This window comes from Dromiciops gliroides, chromosome 2 (assembly GCF_019393635.1).
Source record: "Dromiciops gliroides isolate mDroGli1 chromosome 2, mDroGli1.pri, whole genome shotgun sequence".
NCBI lineage: Eukaryota > Metazoa > Chordata > Mammalia > Microbiotheria > Microbiotheriidae > Dromiciops > Dromiciops gliroides.
In genome coordinates this window covers 451,758,287-451,775,383 of record NC_057862.1, presented here as the reverse complement: position 1 = coordinate 451,775,383, position 17,097 = coordinate 451,758,287, and the positions used below count along the sequence as shown (strand labels likewise).

General features: G+C 37.5%; 1 protein-coding gene across 1 annotated transcript in view; it reads left to right on the top strand.

The window, feature by feature from the left end:
• The window catches only part of RTF2 (replication termination factor 2), a 75,027-nt gene that overhangs the window by 4,972 nt on the left and 52,958 nt on the right, over positions 1-17,097 (top strand). The window contains exons 2-5 of the mRNA XM_043987864.1: positions 4,882-4,976; positions 5,458-5,551; positions 7,282-7,421; positions 11,743-11,821. Of these exons, the coding sequence (XP_043843799.1) occupies positions 4,882-4,976; positions 5,458-5,551; positions 7,282-7,421; positions 11,743-11,821 (408 nt within the window). The remainder of the gene's footprint in view (positions 1-4,881; positions 4,977-5,457; positions 5,552-7,281; positions 7,422-11,742; positions 11,822-17,097) is intronic.

Genomic DNA, 17,097 nt, shown 5'->3' with positions numbered 1-17,097 from the left:
AGAGGAGAGGCAGTCCTTACACACTGCTTCAAGCTAATTGGCTAGCATCACCCAAATCCATTGTTTCACTGTACTTGAGGGCAGCCCATGAGAAGAACATGCTGAGGTCAGAGTTCAAAGAATACATCCCCTGAGGGCCAGGCTCTCAGGTAGGTGTGGTTTCAATCAGGTCAACTTCAAGTGAGTCAATCAGCAAAGTCAATCCAATCAATCTTAATATAATCCCCTTGGTGAGATGTGGGGTGGGGGTGAGCAATCTGGGTGTTCCAAAACCCATTATTTTCTCACATGGAGCACAAGACTTGGAATCAGGAAGATTCAGGAGAACTGCCACAGACACTTATTAGCAGGCTAACCCTGGGCTAGTCATTTAACCATTCTGTGCCTCAGTTTCCTTATCTGTAGAATGGGGATAATAATAGTACCTTCCTCACAGTATTGTTGTGAGGATCAAATGAGATGGCATATGTAAATGCTTTGCAGACCTTAAAGTGCTATATAAATTCTGGCTGTTATAATGCTAAGGTCGCAAATCTGGGTGACTAAAAGGATGGTTGTGATCTCAGCAGTTTTAGGAAGTTTAGGAAAGGTGGAAATTTGAAGTGTCAGAGAGGAAAACATTAAGTTCTGTTTGAGTTTGGATACCTTTGGGACCTTTAGTTCCAAATTGCTGGAAGGCATTTTGTGATACAGGACTAGAGTTCAGGAGAGAGATCAAGGTTGCATGCACAGATCTTGGAATCATCTGCATTAAGATAATTGAGCACATGGGAACTCAGGAGATCACCAAATGAGAGTGTAGAGAAAAGAGATTTAGAGAATAGCCACAGTTTGTGAGTATGACATAGATGACAATCCAGGCTAAGAAGGATCAGTCAAAAGATCCAAGTAGTGGGGGCAGCTAGGTGGTGCAGTGGATAAAATAGTAGCCCTGGATTCAGGAGGACCTGAGTTAAAATCTGGCCTCAGACACTTGACACTTACTAGCTGTGTGACTCTGGGCACTTAACTCTCATTGCCCTGCAAAAAAAATAAATTAAAAAAAATATCCAAGTAGTGTATGAAAACATAGAAAGGAAAGAGAATCTGGGTGGTCCTAGTGTCAAATGCTGTAGAGCTATCAGGAGGGATAAGGACTGAGAAAAGCCATTAGATTTAGCAACTAAGAGTTCATTGGTAACTTAAAACAAGGCAGTTTCAGTTGAATGGCAAGGTCAAAAGCCAAACTGATAAAGGTTTACAAGAGAGGGAAAGAAGAGGAAATGGGGGCACTGAGCATAGATGGCTTTTTCAAGAAGTTTAACTGAGATGTAGAAAAGCTGTAAGATGATAGCTTGTAGGAATGGTAGGGTCTGATGAGGGTTTTAAAGGTGGCAGGGAAGGAAAGGGGATAGGAAGAAATATAAGATTAGAGGGAAAGTAAGAATTATAGTGGTGACAGTCTTCTGGAGGTCATGGCCTTGGCAAAAAGAAGGGCATCTCTAAGATCCCTTTAAGCTCAAACGTTCTGTTATTCTAATATTCTATAATCAAGTCTTTATATCCATCAATTAACAAGTCTTTATTAAATGCCTTCTTTGTGCCAAGCATGTTGCTCTGTGCTGAGGATACAAATCCAGAAAACAAAACAATTCTTCCTCTCATAGAGATTACATTCTAGCGGGGGAAACAAGCATATACAAAATAATTGCTACTGGGAAAGCAAATCCTGTGGGGAAGGACCAGCCATCCCCACTGGCTGCCGCCTAACTGCCACACACAGTATAGACAAGACATTCTAGCTGAAGCAGCAAGGCAAGCGCCCTCAGGGAGAGACAGGAGTCAGTATGTGCGGTCAGACCCCCCACCTCCACCTTGGCACTATTCCCCCCACCCCCACCCAGCATCCCAATAAAGACACCCCAGGACCCTAAACCTAAGAGCTTTGGAAATAGCAATGCTTCCAGGCCACTGCTTGAAACAAGGGAGCAGCCTCTGTCAGGATGAAGCCTAGCAGTTGCTCCTCTCAGGGCTATAACCACACATATCGAAGACCTAGAAAACAAAGTTCTCATCACCAAAGACTGGCATTGTCAAATGATTCAACACCAGAAACTGGTCTGGATTTTTATCAGTGGAAAGGACATTAAAGAAGTGGCATTACCATCTGCTTTTCCACTGCTTCCTGAAGACCTTTGCAGCTGAAACCTTCCACGTGTGTCTTCTCCCCCAGTAGAATGGGAGCTCTTTGAGAACAGGGACTTTTCTATTTGTATCTCTAAGACTTAGCACAGTGCTTTGCCCATTGTAAGCACTTAGCAAAGGCTTTACTCATTCATTCAAATATAAAGAGAGTAAAAACAAATAAATACGAAGTTAAATATGGAGATAGTCTGACAAAGGGCATACGGTTAGTGGTTGAGGGATCAGAAAAGACCCTATAAGAAGCAGTACTTAAGCTGTATCTTGAAGGAAAAGAAGGAAATATATGAGGCAGAGATGAGGAGGGAGTTCATTCTAGGCATGGGAGACAGTCAGTACAAAGGTACAGAGATAGAAGATGAAGTGTCCTATGTGAAGACTAGAGAGAAGAGCAGTTTGACTACATTCCAGTGAAGCTAGAAATAGGCAATAGAGAGTCACTGAAGTTAATTGAGAAGGGGAGTCAGGTGGTCAGATCTGCATCTAAGGAAAATTTCAGCAGCAATATGTAGAATGGACTGGAATGGGGAAAGACTCAAGACAAGGACACCTTTTAGAAGTTTGTTGCTATAATCTTGGTGACAGATGATGAGGACCTGAATAAAACTTGGTAGCTCTGAGGGAAGAGAGGAAGGGTAGGCGGAGGAAATGAAAAGTGACATGTTGTGAAGGTAGAAATGACAAGATTTGGCAATTAATTGCATATGTGATATTGAAGATGATGTCATAGAAATAGGGAAGTTTAGAAAAGGAGAGGGTTTGGGGAAAACATAATGAGTTAAGTTTTGGATATGTTAAGCGCAAAATTTTTAAATGTCTGAGACATTTAGTTTAAAATGTCTAGCAAGCAACTAGTGATGCAGGACTGAAGCTCAGGGAGATTACTGGTGTTGTCTTCATCCTGGGGCTTGGGAGTCTTTATAGGGATGATTGTTTATTTATTTAATTTTTGGGGGGGTGAGGCAGTTAGGGTTAAGTGACTTGCCCAGGGTCACACAGCTAGTATGTGTTAACTGTCTGAGGCCAGATTTGAACTCGGGTCCTCCTGAATCCAGGGCCGGTGCTCTATCTACTGTGCCACCTATCTGCCCCATAGGGATGATTGTTAAACCCATCTGATCTGGTGAGGTTGCCAAAAGAGAAAAACTGTAGAGAGACAAGGGCCTAGGTCCGTATATTAGAGAACACCCACACTTAAGGGGTTTGATATGAATGGTGAAAGGAGATGAAGAAAAAGCAGGCAGATAGGAAGAGAAACGAGAGACTAATACCATGAAAACCTAGATTGGAGAGAAGGTCCAAAGAAAAGGCTAGTTAGCAGTGTCAAATGGAGAAAATAGATTGAGAAGGATGAGGACTGCTAATTAATAAGTCATTGGTGGGGGCAGCTAGGTGGCTCAGTGGATAGAGCACCAGCCCTGGATTCAGGAGGACCCGAGTTCAAATCCGGCCTCAGACACTTAACACTTACTAGCTGTGTGACCCTGGGCAAGTCACTTAACCCCAATTGCCTCACTAAAAAAGAAAAAAAATAAATAAGTCATTGGTGACTTTGGAGAGAGCAGTTTCAGTTGAGTGATGAAGTCAGAGGCCTTGTATCAAAAGATTGGAGAGTAAGAGAAGAGTTAATAGAGGCAGTAAATAGACTGATTTTTTTTTTACTAGTTTGACTAAGGAAGGGAAGAGACATATATGATGATAGTATAAGGGGATGGTCGGGTTTAGTAAAAGTTTTTTGAGGATGGATTAGACATGGTCATGTTCGAAGGCAGCAGGGAAGGAATCATTAGATTGGGAGAAGTTTACGATTGATGTGAATGAAGGACAATCTGCCAAAGAAGAGGGGGAAGGATGAGATCTTGTGCCTGTAGAGGGGTTGGCCTTGGCAAGGATAAGGGCTACCTTATTGTCATGTCTGTGTGTGAGTGGAGGATAATATCAAGAGATTTTAAAATGAAGAGAATAGAGGAAGAGAGAACATATGAAATGGCTTCAATTTTTCTCAGTAAAGTAAGACACAAGGTCTGCTGAAAAAAGTAAGGAGAGGAAGTGTATGACATTTGAGGAGAGAAGAAAAGGGTTAGGAGAGCTTCTTGGGGGAATGAGACAAGAAATTAATTAGGAAGAAATGAAAGAACTGCCTTGCTGCAATGAAGGCCCAGTTGAAGTTGGCTAACATGGATGTATAATGGATCTATTTAGCACAGTTGTGTGACTACCTTCAGTTCCATTTAGTTACCTGTGAGAAGGAACTGAGAAGGATGAACAGCAGTCAATCCAGTGTTGAGGTTTGGAAAGAGAAGAGCCAGGGAAGGACAAGGGGATCCTAGAGCAGAAGAGAGTATATAGTCAAAATGGCTGACTATAGGGTTGGAATTGGAAAAGGAAGTCAGAGAAGCACTAATGGCCTTAGGAAAGTGAAGGGATTGGAGATGTCAAGTGAAGATGAAGAATTTGTTTAGGAGGTGTGAAACATAGAAGGAGATAGAGTTATGAAAGGTTATGGTCATATAGGGAAATGTCAGAGTTTCTAATTAAGGAAGTGTGAACTATTTATGGATAGTGATGAGATCCTATATGTGGTTGAAGTGGAATGAAGGCATAAATAATGGGGGGGGGGATCAGAACTACATATCAAATAGAAGATGGAAGTAATTTAAAAGCAGATGTATTATTTGTTTTTCTTTTTTCATTTCTCAGGTTGACAAAAATGCTGAATTGGTGGCCCAGTGGAACTATTGTACTTTAAGCCAAGAAATACTAAGAAGACCAATAGTAGCTTGTGAACTTGGCAGGTATGCTTATGTTATTTGAATTATTACTCTCTTTTAAAAATGAATTTGAAGTTAATTTCTACTTATAAATAGAGCTGTTAATCCATTTGTAGATTATCCTCAGCAAATAGCTTCATTCTGGTTTCCTTTTTCCTTTAAGTATATATCTGGATCCTATTCTTCAAGCCCAACCTTGCCTTAGGACTACTTTTAAAATTAGTTGTCTCTGAAAAAAAAACAAAAACCCTCCAAATAAAAATTAGTTGACTCCCTTGTACACACCACTTATCTAAGTCAACTGTACTGATAAATAATACATTCTTGTTTATATTTCTCTGAAATACACTTAAAAGAAAAGTCATGTAAATTCCATTGTCAAATGTAAACAGTTTATATTTAAACCATCCTTATCACTGCTTTAAGCATTCAATGAATTTTGCCTCCATTAGCACAGATATTTTACTGTCTATAATGATAACATTTTTACTACTTCTTGTTACAGACTTTATAACAAAGATGCAGTTATTGAGTTTTTATTGGACAAATCTAATGACAAAGCTGTTGGGCCTGCAGCATCTCACATTAAGAGCATTAAGGTAATACTAAAAAATCTGAAATAATTAAAGGGTCACAAATGTTTGCTTTGTTACTGGTATACTTCAAGATGGGAATTATAAGAGATTAGTTCCAGTAATAGCTTCACTAACTTGCTATGTAACTTTAAGCAAGCCACTTAATGTCTTTGAGCCTCAGGGAACTCATCTTTAAAATGGGCATATTTGTCTTCTCTACAGAGTGTTTGTGAGGGATTTATCCATATAATAAATGTGTGTTTAAAAAAAAAAAAACCTTTTAAGGGGCGGCTAGATGGTGCAATGGATAAAGGCACCAGCCCTGGATTCAGGAGTACCTGGGTTCAAATCCGGCCTCAGACACTTAACACTTACTAGCTGTGTGACCCTGGGCAAGTCACTTAACCCCAATTGCCTCTCACACACACACACAAAAAAAAAAAGTAAAAAAAAATCTTTTAAAGCTATAAACTATCATAAAAATGTATGGTAGTATTTGTAACTATTAAAGGATAGTTCCCTACTCATGTATAACTTATATTGAATTGCTTGAGTTCTTGGGGGGTTGAGGGGAGGGAAGAAGAGAAGGAAGTTGGAATACAAAGTTTTAAAAAATTGATGTCAAAATTTGTTTTTACATGTAATTTGGAAAAATAAAATTCTAAATAAATTTTTTAAAAAAGGATAATTCCTGTTATTTTAGATGTAGAAAACCATTTCATGGAATTTTAGATCTGAAATGGAACATAAAAATGATCAGATGTTTCCCTTTCATTTTGCACAGGAGGAAACTGAGGTATAAGAATTCAGTGACTTGCCTTAAGGTCACACAACTAGTCAGTGGGGAGAGTTGGGGTCTGGGTAGTTTCCTGACTCTCAGGCTAGTCCTTCCATTATGTTATGCTCTATGTTTTTATTTGTCTTGTGGAAATTATTATCATTGATATTTCTTTCATAAAGAGAAAAAACTTAGCTTTATCGTTGGGATCGGTGTAGTTTTTGTCTCAAGGTTTTTTAATAATGAAAGTTATTTCTCTCAAAATATGGTAAAATTGTGCTTTGCATCCAGCAGGTATTCAGTATGGGTTGACTGAATTAAGTTGAAAATTGAAATTTAAAATGATCATATATTAGCTCATCTGTGGATAAGTAAAACATTAATTTCTTCCATAACTTTAGAGTAATGTTCTCTTTAGGTTTGGAGTTACTTAGATGATATGATTCATTCATTAATTTCAGTAACATTTATTATGTAATTAGTATGTTCCAAATCTGTTACTTACTGGTGATACAAAGATTTTTTTAAAAGGCAAAATAATCCCTACCCTCAAGAAGCTTACATTCCTTTGGGTGGGAATAGGGAACAACACACAAACATAAGTAAATACAGAGTACTTTTTTGGTGGGCAGAAAACACTAGCTACTGAAATATCAGGATAGCCCTAATGTAGGAGATGGCATAAGAAAACTAATGATATGGGGCAGCTAGGTGGCGTAGTGGATAGAGCACCGGCCCTGGATTCAGGAGTACCTGAGTTCAAATCCGGCCTCAGACACTTGACACTTACTAGCTGTGTGACCCTGGGCAAGTCACTTAACCCCCATTGCCCCCCCCCCCAAAAAAAAAAACGATGAATGAAAAGTTTGAGTAGGAAGGGAGTAAAATAATAATTTCTATGTTGGTTTTATGAATCATTAAGGGAAAATTATCAGTATATAAACTGACTACTTAAAATGCTGATGGTTTTTCCTAGAATGTGACAGAGTTGAAGCTCTCTGATAATCCAGCCTGGGGTGGTGATAAAGGAAATACAAAAGGTGATAAATATGATGACCTCCAGCGTGCCCGATTTATTTGCCCCGTTGTAGGTCTGGAGATGAATGGTCGGCACAGGTCAGTAATTCACAGATAGTTGGTATAAAATCCTGCCCTAGATTTTGTCTTCTTCAGGTGCTCTTGAGTCACAAGTGGTTATTCATCATATTGATGCCTTTGTAATGTAATCTCTAAATCCAGTCAGTGCTTTGTTGTAGTTTAAGGAGACCTTTGTATATTCTAAATGTTCTCTACTGTGCACTAATTCCCACATGTGACACATTAAAGCTGAGTTTGGTTGCCTGATACACTTGACCCTGGGAAAGGAAGTAAGGGGCAAATGTTTCCCATAAAGTGAGTCTCTTTTCCTTGTAACTGCAGCTACAAATTACCACAGTGGGAAAATGTTATGGAGTATGTGGTTGATTCACTGGCTCTATGCCCAGCAAATAGTGATGAAAAAAATAGTCTTGAATTTCTTTTCACTTTTCACTTCAGTACTTCAAACATAGTGATTTCTTTCATCATGTGGATATTCCTTCCACTGTTACAGACCACATCCCCTCTAATGAATTAGTTGACTATCTTTTCCAGTTGCTGTGGACAAATACCTTCATAACCAAACCTTCAACCAGACTGTTGATTAGCCTCTTTGAACTTCCCTTGCCTGATCCTTAGACAACAGGTCAAATGTTTTCAGCTTAGTAAGACTTACCAGAGTATGCATTCTTCTGGTATGGTTTTTGATAACTCACGCTCATCTCCCAGCTACAATGAGGCACTGAAGTTGAACTTTAATGTAGCGCCTTGAATTTATTGGAACCTTGGTATCATAAATCTTTTAATTTAGATTTATATAGTTGGGGCAGCTAGGTGGCGCAGTGGATAGAGCACCAGCCCTGGAGTCAGGAGTACCTGGGTTCAGATCTGGCCTCAGACACTTAACACTTACTAGCTGTGTGACCCTAGGCAAGTCACTTAACCCCAATTGCCTCACCAAAAAAATTTTTAAAAATTAAAAAAAAAATAGATTTGTATAGTTGAACTCATGTTATGATAGGCAGATGGTGGGTGTGTAAGTACACTACAGTACATTATAAGCAAGATGTTAAAAGGGAGAACTGAAGTAAAAAATGTATGAGCAAAAAAAGATGAACTGGCATGTATTGAAAGCAAGCCATAACTTATGAATAGACCTTGTGCTAAACAAGTGTCATCTCAGTGTTAAGAACTAGTAATAGCAAGAAAGGCCTCCAGCACTGAGTGGATTCCTGTGGCAAATTTATAGGAGGACATGGTGATATTTATATTGGATGCATAGCCATCTCTCTTGTTGGAAGGAATGCCCACATCACTAAAATGACAGGTCAGTTTTAGTAATATACAAGCCTTTGTTTGATAAATGAAGAGTTTATCTTTGTCTTTTCTCCTTATAATAAGAGGTAAAACATTTTTTATTGTTTTTATCAGTCAAATGTTCCTTCAGAAGCAACAATAAATAGTTCATAAAGATTTAATTAGAGGGGGCAGCTAGATGGCGCAGTGGTTAAAGCGCTGGCCCTGGATTCAGGAGTACCTGAGTTCAAATCCAGCCTCAGACACTTAACACTTACTAGCTGTGTGGCCCTGGGCAAGTCACTTAATCCCCATTGCCCCGCAAAAAAAAAAAAAAAAAAGATTTAATTAGAAAGAATTTTCAAATAATAGTCCAGTTTGATGTTTTAAAAATTATACTTCATTTTGGATTTATAATTTCTTTTTTTTTTAATTTCTTTCCCCCTTTTTTCTTTTTTCTTTTTTTTTTTTGCGGGTCAGTGAGGGTTAAGTGACTTGTCCAAGGTCACACAGCTAATAAGTGTCAAGTGTCTGAGGTCAGATTTGAACTCAGGACTTCCTGGATCCAGGGCTGATGCTTTATCCACTGTGCCACCTAGCTGCCCCTCCCCTCCTTTTTCTTTTGTTGAAGGAGGGAATTTTTTTTTTTTTTTTAGTGAGGCAATTGGGTTAAGTGACTTGCCCAGGGTCACACAGCTAGTAAGTGTTAAGTGTCTGAGGCCGGATTTGAACTCAGGTATTCCTGACTCCAGGGCCAGTGCTCTATCCACTGCACCATCTAGCTGCCCCTGAAGGAGGGAAATTTAAAATTTTATTTTAAACTTAAATACAAAATAAGAAAAAAAATTGCCATGTACACAACAGAACAAGAGGATTTAATATAAAACAATAAATTTCCATTTCAAGAAAATATCTAATAAATACTATGCATTGTTTTCAAAGCTACCCAGCTTTTCTTTGCTTCTTTGTTGGTTTTCTTTTGTTCTCCTCTGTAAACTTTTTCCTTTATTTTTTCCCCTCCTTCCCCCCACCCTATAGAAGGCTACAATTAATCATGGCTAAATACATATATGCATAGATATCTATAAACATATACATACACACTCATACACGTATATGTAAAACTGTACAATGCTCATTTCCACCTGTCATCTGTTTCTGTGAAGGAGGATAACATCTTCCTTCATAATTCTAAGTCTTTCCACATTTTTCTAAATCACCAAGCTCATAATTTCCTACATCACAGCAATATTCCACCTCAATCCCATCCTATCTCAGAGATTGTTTATGAAAGTTTTTTGGGATTTTTTTTGTTGTTTATGAAAGTTTTCCCCCAGTTTTCTTCATTCCTTCTATTCTTGGCTATATATGTTTTATTTATACAAGAAAATTTATTTTAAAATAATCAGTTTTATCCATTTTATACTTCAACAATGTTTTCACCTTGTAATAAGGACTGAATCTAATTCCTTCACATTTTTCCCCTGGTTTCTTTGAAATTCCTGCCCTTTTGTTCTTCCAAATGAACTTTGTTATTCTTTCTAACTCAGCAAAATAATTTTTTATTAATTTAATTGGGATGAAATTGAATAAATATATTAGGTAAAATTGTCATTTTTAAAATTATATTCGTTTTACCTACCCATGAACAATACACATTCAGTTATTTGGATCTGAATTTATTTGTATTAAAAGTGTTTTATATTTATGTTCATATAATTCCTGTGTCTGTTTTGGCAGGTATACTGGTAGGTATTTTATACTGTTTAGTTGTTTTAAATGGTCTAAAACAATATTGGATACTATTGCTGACACATAGTGCAGTTTCTCTATTTTTGTCTTTTGAGAGATTTACAATTTAGACATAAAGTTCACATCACAAACATCTTTGCAGGTCAAGGAGAGAAATACCTTTTGCAACTATGGATATAGGAAGAATTTGTGACCATATAATAAATAGAGAGGCTCAGTTCACAGAAGTTAAAATGAACTAATTTCAGTTACATAAGAGTTAAAAGGTTTTGTGCAGATAAAGAAAGCAGCTAAAGTTAGAAGGAAAATAGTTAACTGGGGAAAAAAACCTTTGCAGGAAGTCTCTAGAATCTCATGTCCAAGATATATACTTCATTCTAAATTTAAGTTTATTTTGTTTATGATAAACATCTTCTGTATTAGCCTCTAGTCCCTTACGTTGAGTCTGTCTAAGTCACTTGCAATATTCTTTGCTGCTGTAACATAGTAAATGCCCACTTGGCCTTCCCTTCTGCAGGTGCAGTCATAGTCTAATGTCTGAAATGTTTAAAGACACATAGTTGAGGTGCTCTCAACATTGGTTAACTCCTTTATTATTGTTTTATTGAATAGTAAAAATAAAGCCTTTTTTTTCTTTCCTTCCCTCCCCCCATTATAGAGGTAGGTGACTATGATTATTTGTAATGCCTTGTTAAAAGTACAGATTCTTCTATTGAGATAAGAATTGTTGTGGAAAATCTAGGATGAATGGTATCTACACAAAAAAGTGCTTGTGCAAATATCATGCCTTTCCCCAATCAGCCACAAGGGGTCATGTGGATAGTATTATTATCTTATTGCAAGATATTAACCTCCTGGATACAGTGTCTTTCCTACCAAGATTATTAAAAAGCATTTAACCCCCAAGCTTTTAAAGAAAATTATAAGTTTAGAACTGAGATTCTGCAGAATAAAAATAGAAGAAACAGAAAAAGGAGATGTGTTCCGTCACTTTGACTTGTGCTCTTTTCATAGGGCTTGTAAACCTACACATAGAATTCAGTCACTTTAAACTATGACATTGTAAAACCATATATGTGGATATATTGCAGGAATGTAGATTATACTCAAATGTTAGGTAACAATAAATAATTATTAATTTATAATGTATATTTATATTTTATATTCATAATTTGTGTTTATTTTAAGTGCTATAATTAATATGCTGTTGGTTTCTAATTATATTATATTCTGATTATATTGTGGTTATTATTTATAAGTATTACTATATTAATAAATAATATTTTAAATAATCCCCTTGTTTATTTTCAAGATTTTGCTTTTTGCGCTGCTGTGGTTGTGTATTTTCTGAACGAGCCTTGAAAGAAATCAAAGCTGAAGTTTGTCATACGGTAAGTAAGTTCTGTGAAATCCGTCATCTCTGCCATATAGTCTGTTGAGAATAGCATTTGATTTGGCACAAAGCATGATTCTACAACTTTATGTAATTGAGAAGTCACAAATAGTTACGTGGTGAGCCAGGAAAGTTCATAAGTGTTGATAGTGGTAATATCAATCAGTTAATAAATAGTAAGCAGGGGGGCGGCTAGGTGGCGCAGTGGATAAAGCACCGGCCCTGGATTCAGGAGTACCTGAGTTCAAATCCGGCCTCAGACACTTGACACTAGCTGTGTGACCCTGGGCAAGTCACTTAAACCCCATTGCCCTGCAAAAAAAAAATAATAAATAGTAAGCGCCTACTATGTACCAGACGCTCTGCTAAGCACTGGAGATACAAAAAGAAACAAAACACAGTCCTTGCCCTCAAGGAACTTACAATCTAATAGGAGATACAACATGCAAACATATAAGCAAAGCAAGCTATATATAGCATAAAGAGGAAATAATTAAAGAGGAAAAGCACTAGAATTAAGAGTGTTTGGGGGGGGGGGCGGCTAGGTGGCACAGTGGATAAAGCACCAGCCCTGGATTCAGGAGGACCTGAGTTCAAATCCAGCCTCAGACACTTGACACTTACTAGCTGTGTGACCCTGGGCAAGTCACTTAACCCCCATTGCCCCCTCCCCCCCAAAAAAAAAGTGTTTAGGGAAGGCTTCCTGGAAAAGGTGGAATTTTAGTTGGGAACTTTAAGGAAGCCAAGGAGTTCAGTAACTGAAGCAGAGGAAGGAGAGCATTCTAGGTATGACAAACAGCTGGAGAAAATGCTTACAGTTTGTGGAACAGCAAGAGGCTGGTGTCACTGCATCAAAGAGTATATGTTGGGGAGTAAGGTCTAAAAACATTGGAAATGTAGAAGGGGGCTAGTTATGAAGGTTTGAATGCCAAACAGAGCATTTTGCTCTTGCAGGCAGTAGGAAGCCAGTGGATTTTATTGAGTTGGGGGAGCAGGGTATGTGACTTGATCAGACCTGCACTTTAAGAATATCATTTTTATATCAGCTCCTAGTCCCTCTTTTTCCATTCCTCCCTATCCAACAAAGGATAGAATAGCTAAGCAGTGACCTTGTGGATGCAAACATCTGAATTCTCCATCACATTCTGCCATTCACAAGCTCCTTGAAGGAATTATTTTTGCATTCTTGTCTTTCTTTGTGTACCCAAATGCTGAATATTCTGCTTGGCACATAGCAAATGCTTAATAAATGCTTGTTGATTAATTACCACTGGGGGAAAAAAAGAATATCATTTTAGTGGCTGAATAGCGGATGAATAGGAGTGGGGAGAGACTTGACGCAGGCAGACCTACTAGCAGGTTATCAAGGAGTAAGGTGAGGAGGAACTGCACTAGAATAGTGGCAATACCACTGGAGAGAAGGGGGCATATTCAAGAGATCTTGCAAAGGTGAAATCTGCAGGCATTGAAAACATTTTGGATATGGGTATGGGATGGGCAGGGGGTGAAAGATAGTGAGGAAATCAGCATGACTCCTAGGTTTTGAGGCTGAGAGATTAGGAGGATGATGTTGCTTTCTCCAGTAATAGGGAAAATAGAAGTGGGGAGGATTTAGGATGAAAGATGAGTCCTATTTTGCCCATGTTGAGTTTAAGATGTCTACTGAACATCCGGTTTGATATTCCTGAAAGGCAGCTGGAAATGCAAGATTGGAGTTTTAGCAGACTATTGTTTTGATGATGCTTTTGGCTGAAGTAATGAAGAACTAGGTGATAGGAACTGAGAAGGTTAAAGAACCAGGATACCATGGTGTGTGAGGAAACATCAACATGTATGTTGAAGTGCCATTGTAGAAGGGGAATGGTTGGAGTGCATGGGAAATGTATGAGCCTGATACTGAACTCCTTAAGAAAGGAAAAAGCATGACCTGGGGTATGGTAGATAGTGGCAACAGCAGAAGCTGGTTTGAGTGAACCTCAAAGGAGGAGAGGTTGGCAAGTGATGGAAGAATCTGATTGTGGCAAAAGGAAGAAAGAAGTTTGCTGATTCTCCTTCCCTGACCTGTGGGGAAGCAAGAGAGAAGGTACAGCCAGCATTGGGAAAGGTAGCAAGAGATGCATTGTCTTTCTGTGCAGAGCCGGGTCTCCTTGAACACTAGAAGATGGAAGAAGCATGAGAGGAAGAGGTTTAGGATAAAGGGAAGTTTGTTAATAATGGAAATAGCCAGTAACCAGCCCTTTTCTGTCTGTTAACATATAGTCAATTTCAATTGTTGGTGCTGTTTGGTGTTTGCCATATTTAGTGCCTGTAGTGTGTTTGTACATTATAGAAAAAACTTATTTTTTATTTTAGATTAATATAAAAATGTGGTAGGGGAAGAGGATATACAATTTAGCTAAGACACAGTGCCTCTCTTTATAGTTTACAGACCAATAGGGGCAAATATCTAGCAGAACAATTATTTACAGATTTTTATTTTACATATTACTCTAATGAAGGTAATGGAGTTAAGCATTCATTTTTCTAGGTAGAATGGATTTTAATTTGTTCCAGTTGGACCTTACAGAAAAGAAAAAAAACTTACTTTATAAAAATGGTTTAAGGGGGCAGCTAGGTGGTGCAGTGGATAAAGCATTGGCCCTGGATTCAGGAGGACATGAGTTCAAATTTGGTCTCAGACACTTGACACTTACTAGCTGTGTGACCCTGGGCAAATCACTTAACCCTCATTGCCCGGCAAAACAAACAAAACAAAGATCAAGAAATGTGAATTTTAGTCTTGTCTCCACCGCTGTCTGTTTGACTTTGGGCAAGTCACTTAACTAATCTCCCTGGGCCTTAGTTTTGTAAACTGTGAGATGAGGGAGTTGGATTAGATTTCTACCTGTGAAATTCTTTATTTCTATGAAAGCAACAATTAATTTGTTGAAACAGTATTTTTCAAATAATGCCAATTCTTATTCCAAAAATTAAATTTCTAGGTGTGTGGTATTTTACATTCACTACAATGGGAAGACTTCAGTGTACCACTCCAGTGTTTATTAACTACAACATAAAGTAGTCATTGTGGTTTATCTCTAAGGTTTAATCTTTGTTGAGTACTACCCATATTTGTCTCATGTATGTTACAGTTTTATGTTTGACAGTGAGTTAGTGCACCATTTTATTCAGTTACCTTGGCCAGAGAAGCTTTCATCACTCCCAATCTGTGTGTCTGAACATGGATGATAGTTGACAGGTGAATCCTGATTTTGGAATGACAACCTTTGTTTCCATTTTACTACTGATTATCTTGATGATACCCAATTTGATACACTAGGCTACAGTGCTTAAAACTGTCCTGTTTCCGTGTTTTAAAGCAGATAGGATGAGTGGTGGTTTTAGAAAATGGGTTCCTAAGAGATGTGGTTGCTAGGTTTTCTGTCTGCTAATGATTTGTTTAGATTAAAAAGAAAATGTAATTGTATTCCCCAGTGTTCTGTGCCTCATGTAGTAATGAGAAACAAATTGAAGTGAATGTAAGTTGCACAGCAAGAAACAATGCAGCATTCTATGTTATATTGGTGGTGTGTTTAGTAATAATATTCTTAACTAGTTTTTCTAATTTCCAGGTTCTGTACTAAATATTATTTTCCAAGGGCATGATGATCAGCTTACTTCAGTCTTTGTGAGACTGAGTTTGGGGTTCTTTTAAATAGTACTTCCAGAGTCATAATGCCCGTTAACTCTTTCCAGCCCTTTTTCCAGTAACAAAAATTAACAAGACACATTTGTTTTATATGAATCCATGATGACATATTTTCAAAGCAAGACAGAACCTGATATTTCAACCAGTCTCACTTAGATAACCACAGAAGAACATTTTTCAGTAAAAAAAAATTCCTAAAAATGCTTAATATACTCAATCATTTTAATAAGGTTTGTTATACTTTTGAGTAATGTCTAATGTTTATTTTTTTCATTAATTTTGTGAATTCACTTGCCTTTATGCTTACAGCCGCACTTTAGAAAATGCTTAATTATTTTCTGTTATGTCTGAACTAGAAACTAGAATTGCTAGTTCTTTTAATAGTCTGAGCATCATTCTTTAAGAAAAAAAAAATGGCTTTTATAGTCTTCTGTCAAACTATGCCCTCAGTGGAATGCCGAATCAGCTGAGAGACATTGGGGAGCAGGGGGAGGTGCATGATAAGAGTATGTTAGGAGACTAGGTTTTTCATCTCATATTTGTTCACTAACTCAGTACAACCTTAGGCAGTACAACCTTTAACCTCTCTAGATCTTAATTTCCTCATCTATAAAATTTGGGTGTTGGATTAGATCTCTTAGGGTTCATTTTTTCTCTAACATTCTCCAATTTTAAAATTCATTTTTCCTACTTCTGTATATAACAGAAAGTACATGTTTGTATTCTACACCCCAGAAAATATAAAGGGGGGGGGTTGTTCATCTAATTATATTATCTAAAGTCTGTTTTCCAAGTCCATTGCCACTTGTCTTCTGTTTTTAGGCTGAAAGCATTCAGACCAAACATATCTCTTTTTTCTGCCTTAGAAATTAACCCAGCATGTGGCCGTCAGGACACAGTTTTTGCCTTCCTAGATACTGTCATTCCCCTTCCTCACCAACCCCTACCACCATAATTCACCTTGGTGATCAAAGGGAATTAGAAATAATTAAGCAGGACTTTACTATCCAGCCTTTAAAATTTTTGCTGAGAAGGTTCTTGTCACTTGCCCAAACTTAATTTAATTTGAGCATGTGATTTAAATAATATGGAAAGGTTATTTTTTTTTTGTATGAGGTATATACTTTAAAAAAAAACTTTATAGTTGATAACCTAAGGAATACAATTTGCTTATATTTTATATACTCTTTCATGATGTTCTTCCTTTTTATGCCATGTGGTCTTGGCTCTATCCTTATTTCCTTTCTCTATTTTTCATTGTGTTATTGTATTACATGTGTATACACACACACACACACATTCTCATTCACTTTTTGTTATTTTGAGGTGCTTGGAACTCTTTTGGAGGAAAGATACTTTATAGCTTTATATCTCCTGAGCTAGGGTGCTGATAGCCGTTGGCTAAATACAAAGCATTGATTTGGGGAGTAATTCAGGTCAAATAGTGATAATAAAATGTTAGTTGACAATCTTGAGATAAATAATAAGCTGCTTAATGACTGTTTACCATAATAGATTCCTTTTTACTTCAGAGAAATGCAGTATTCATCATATCTTGGGATTCTTATAACAAGGTTGCTTGTTTC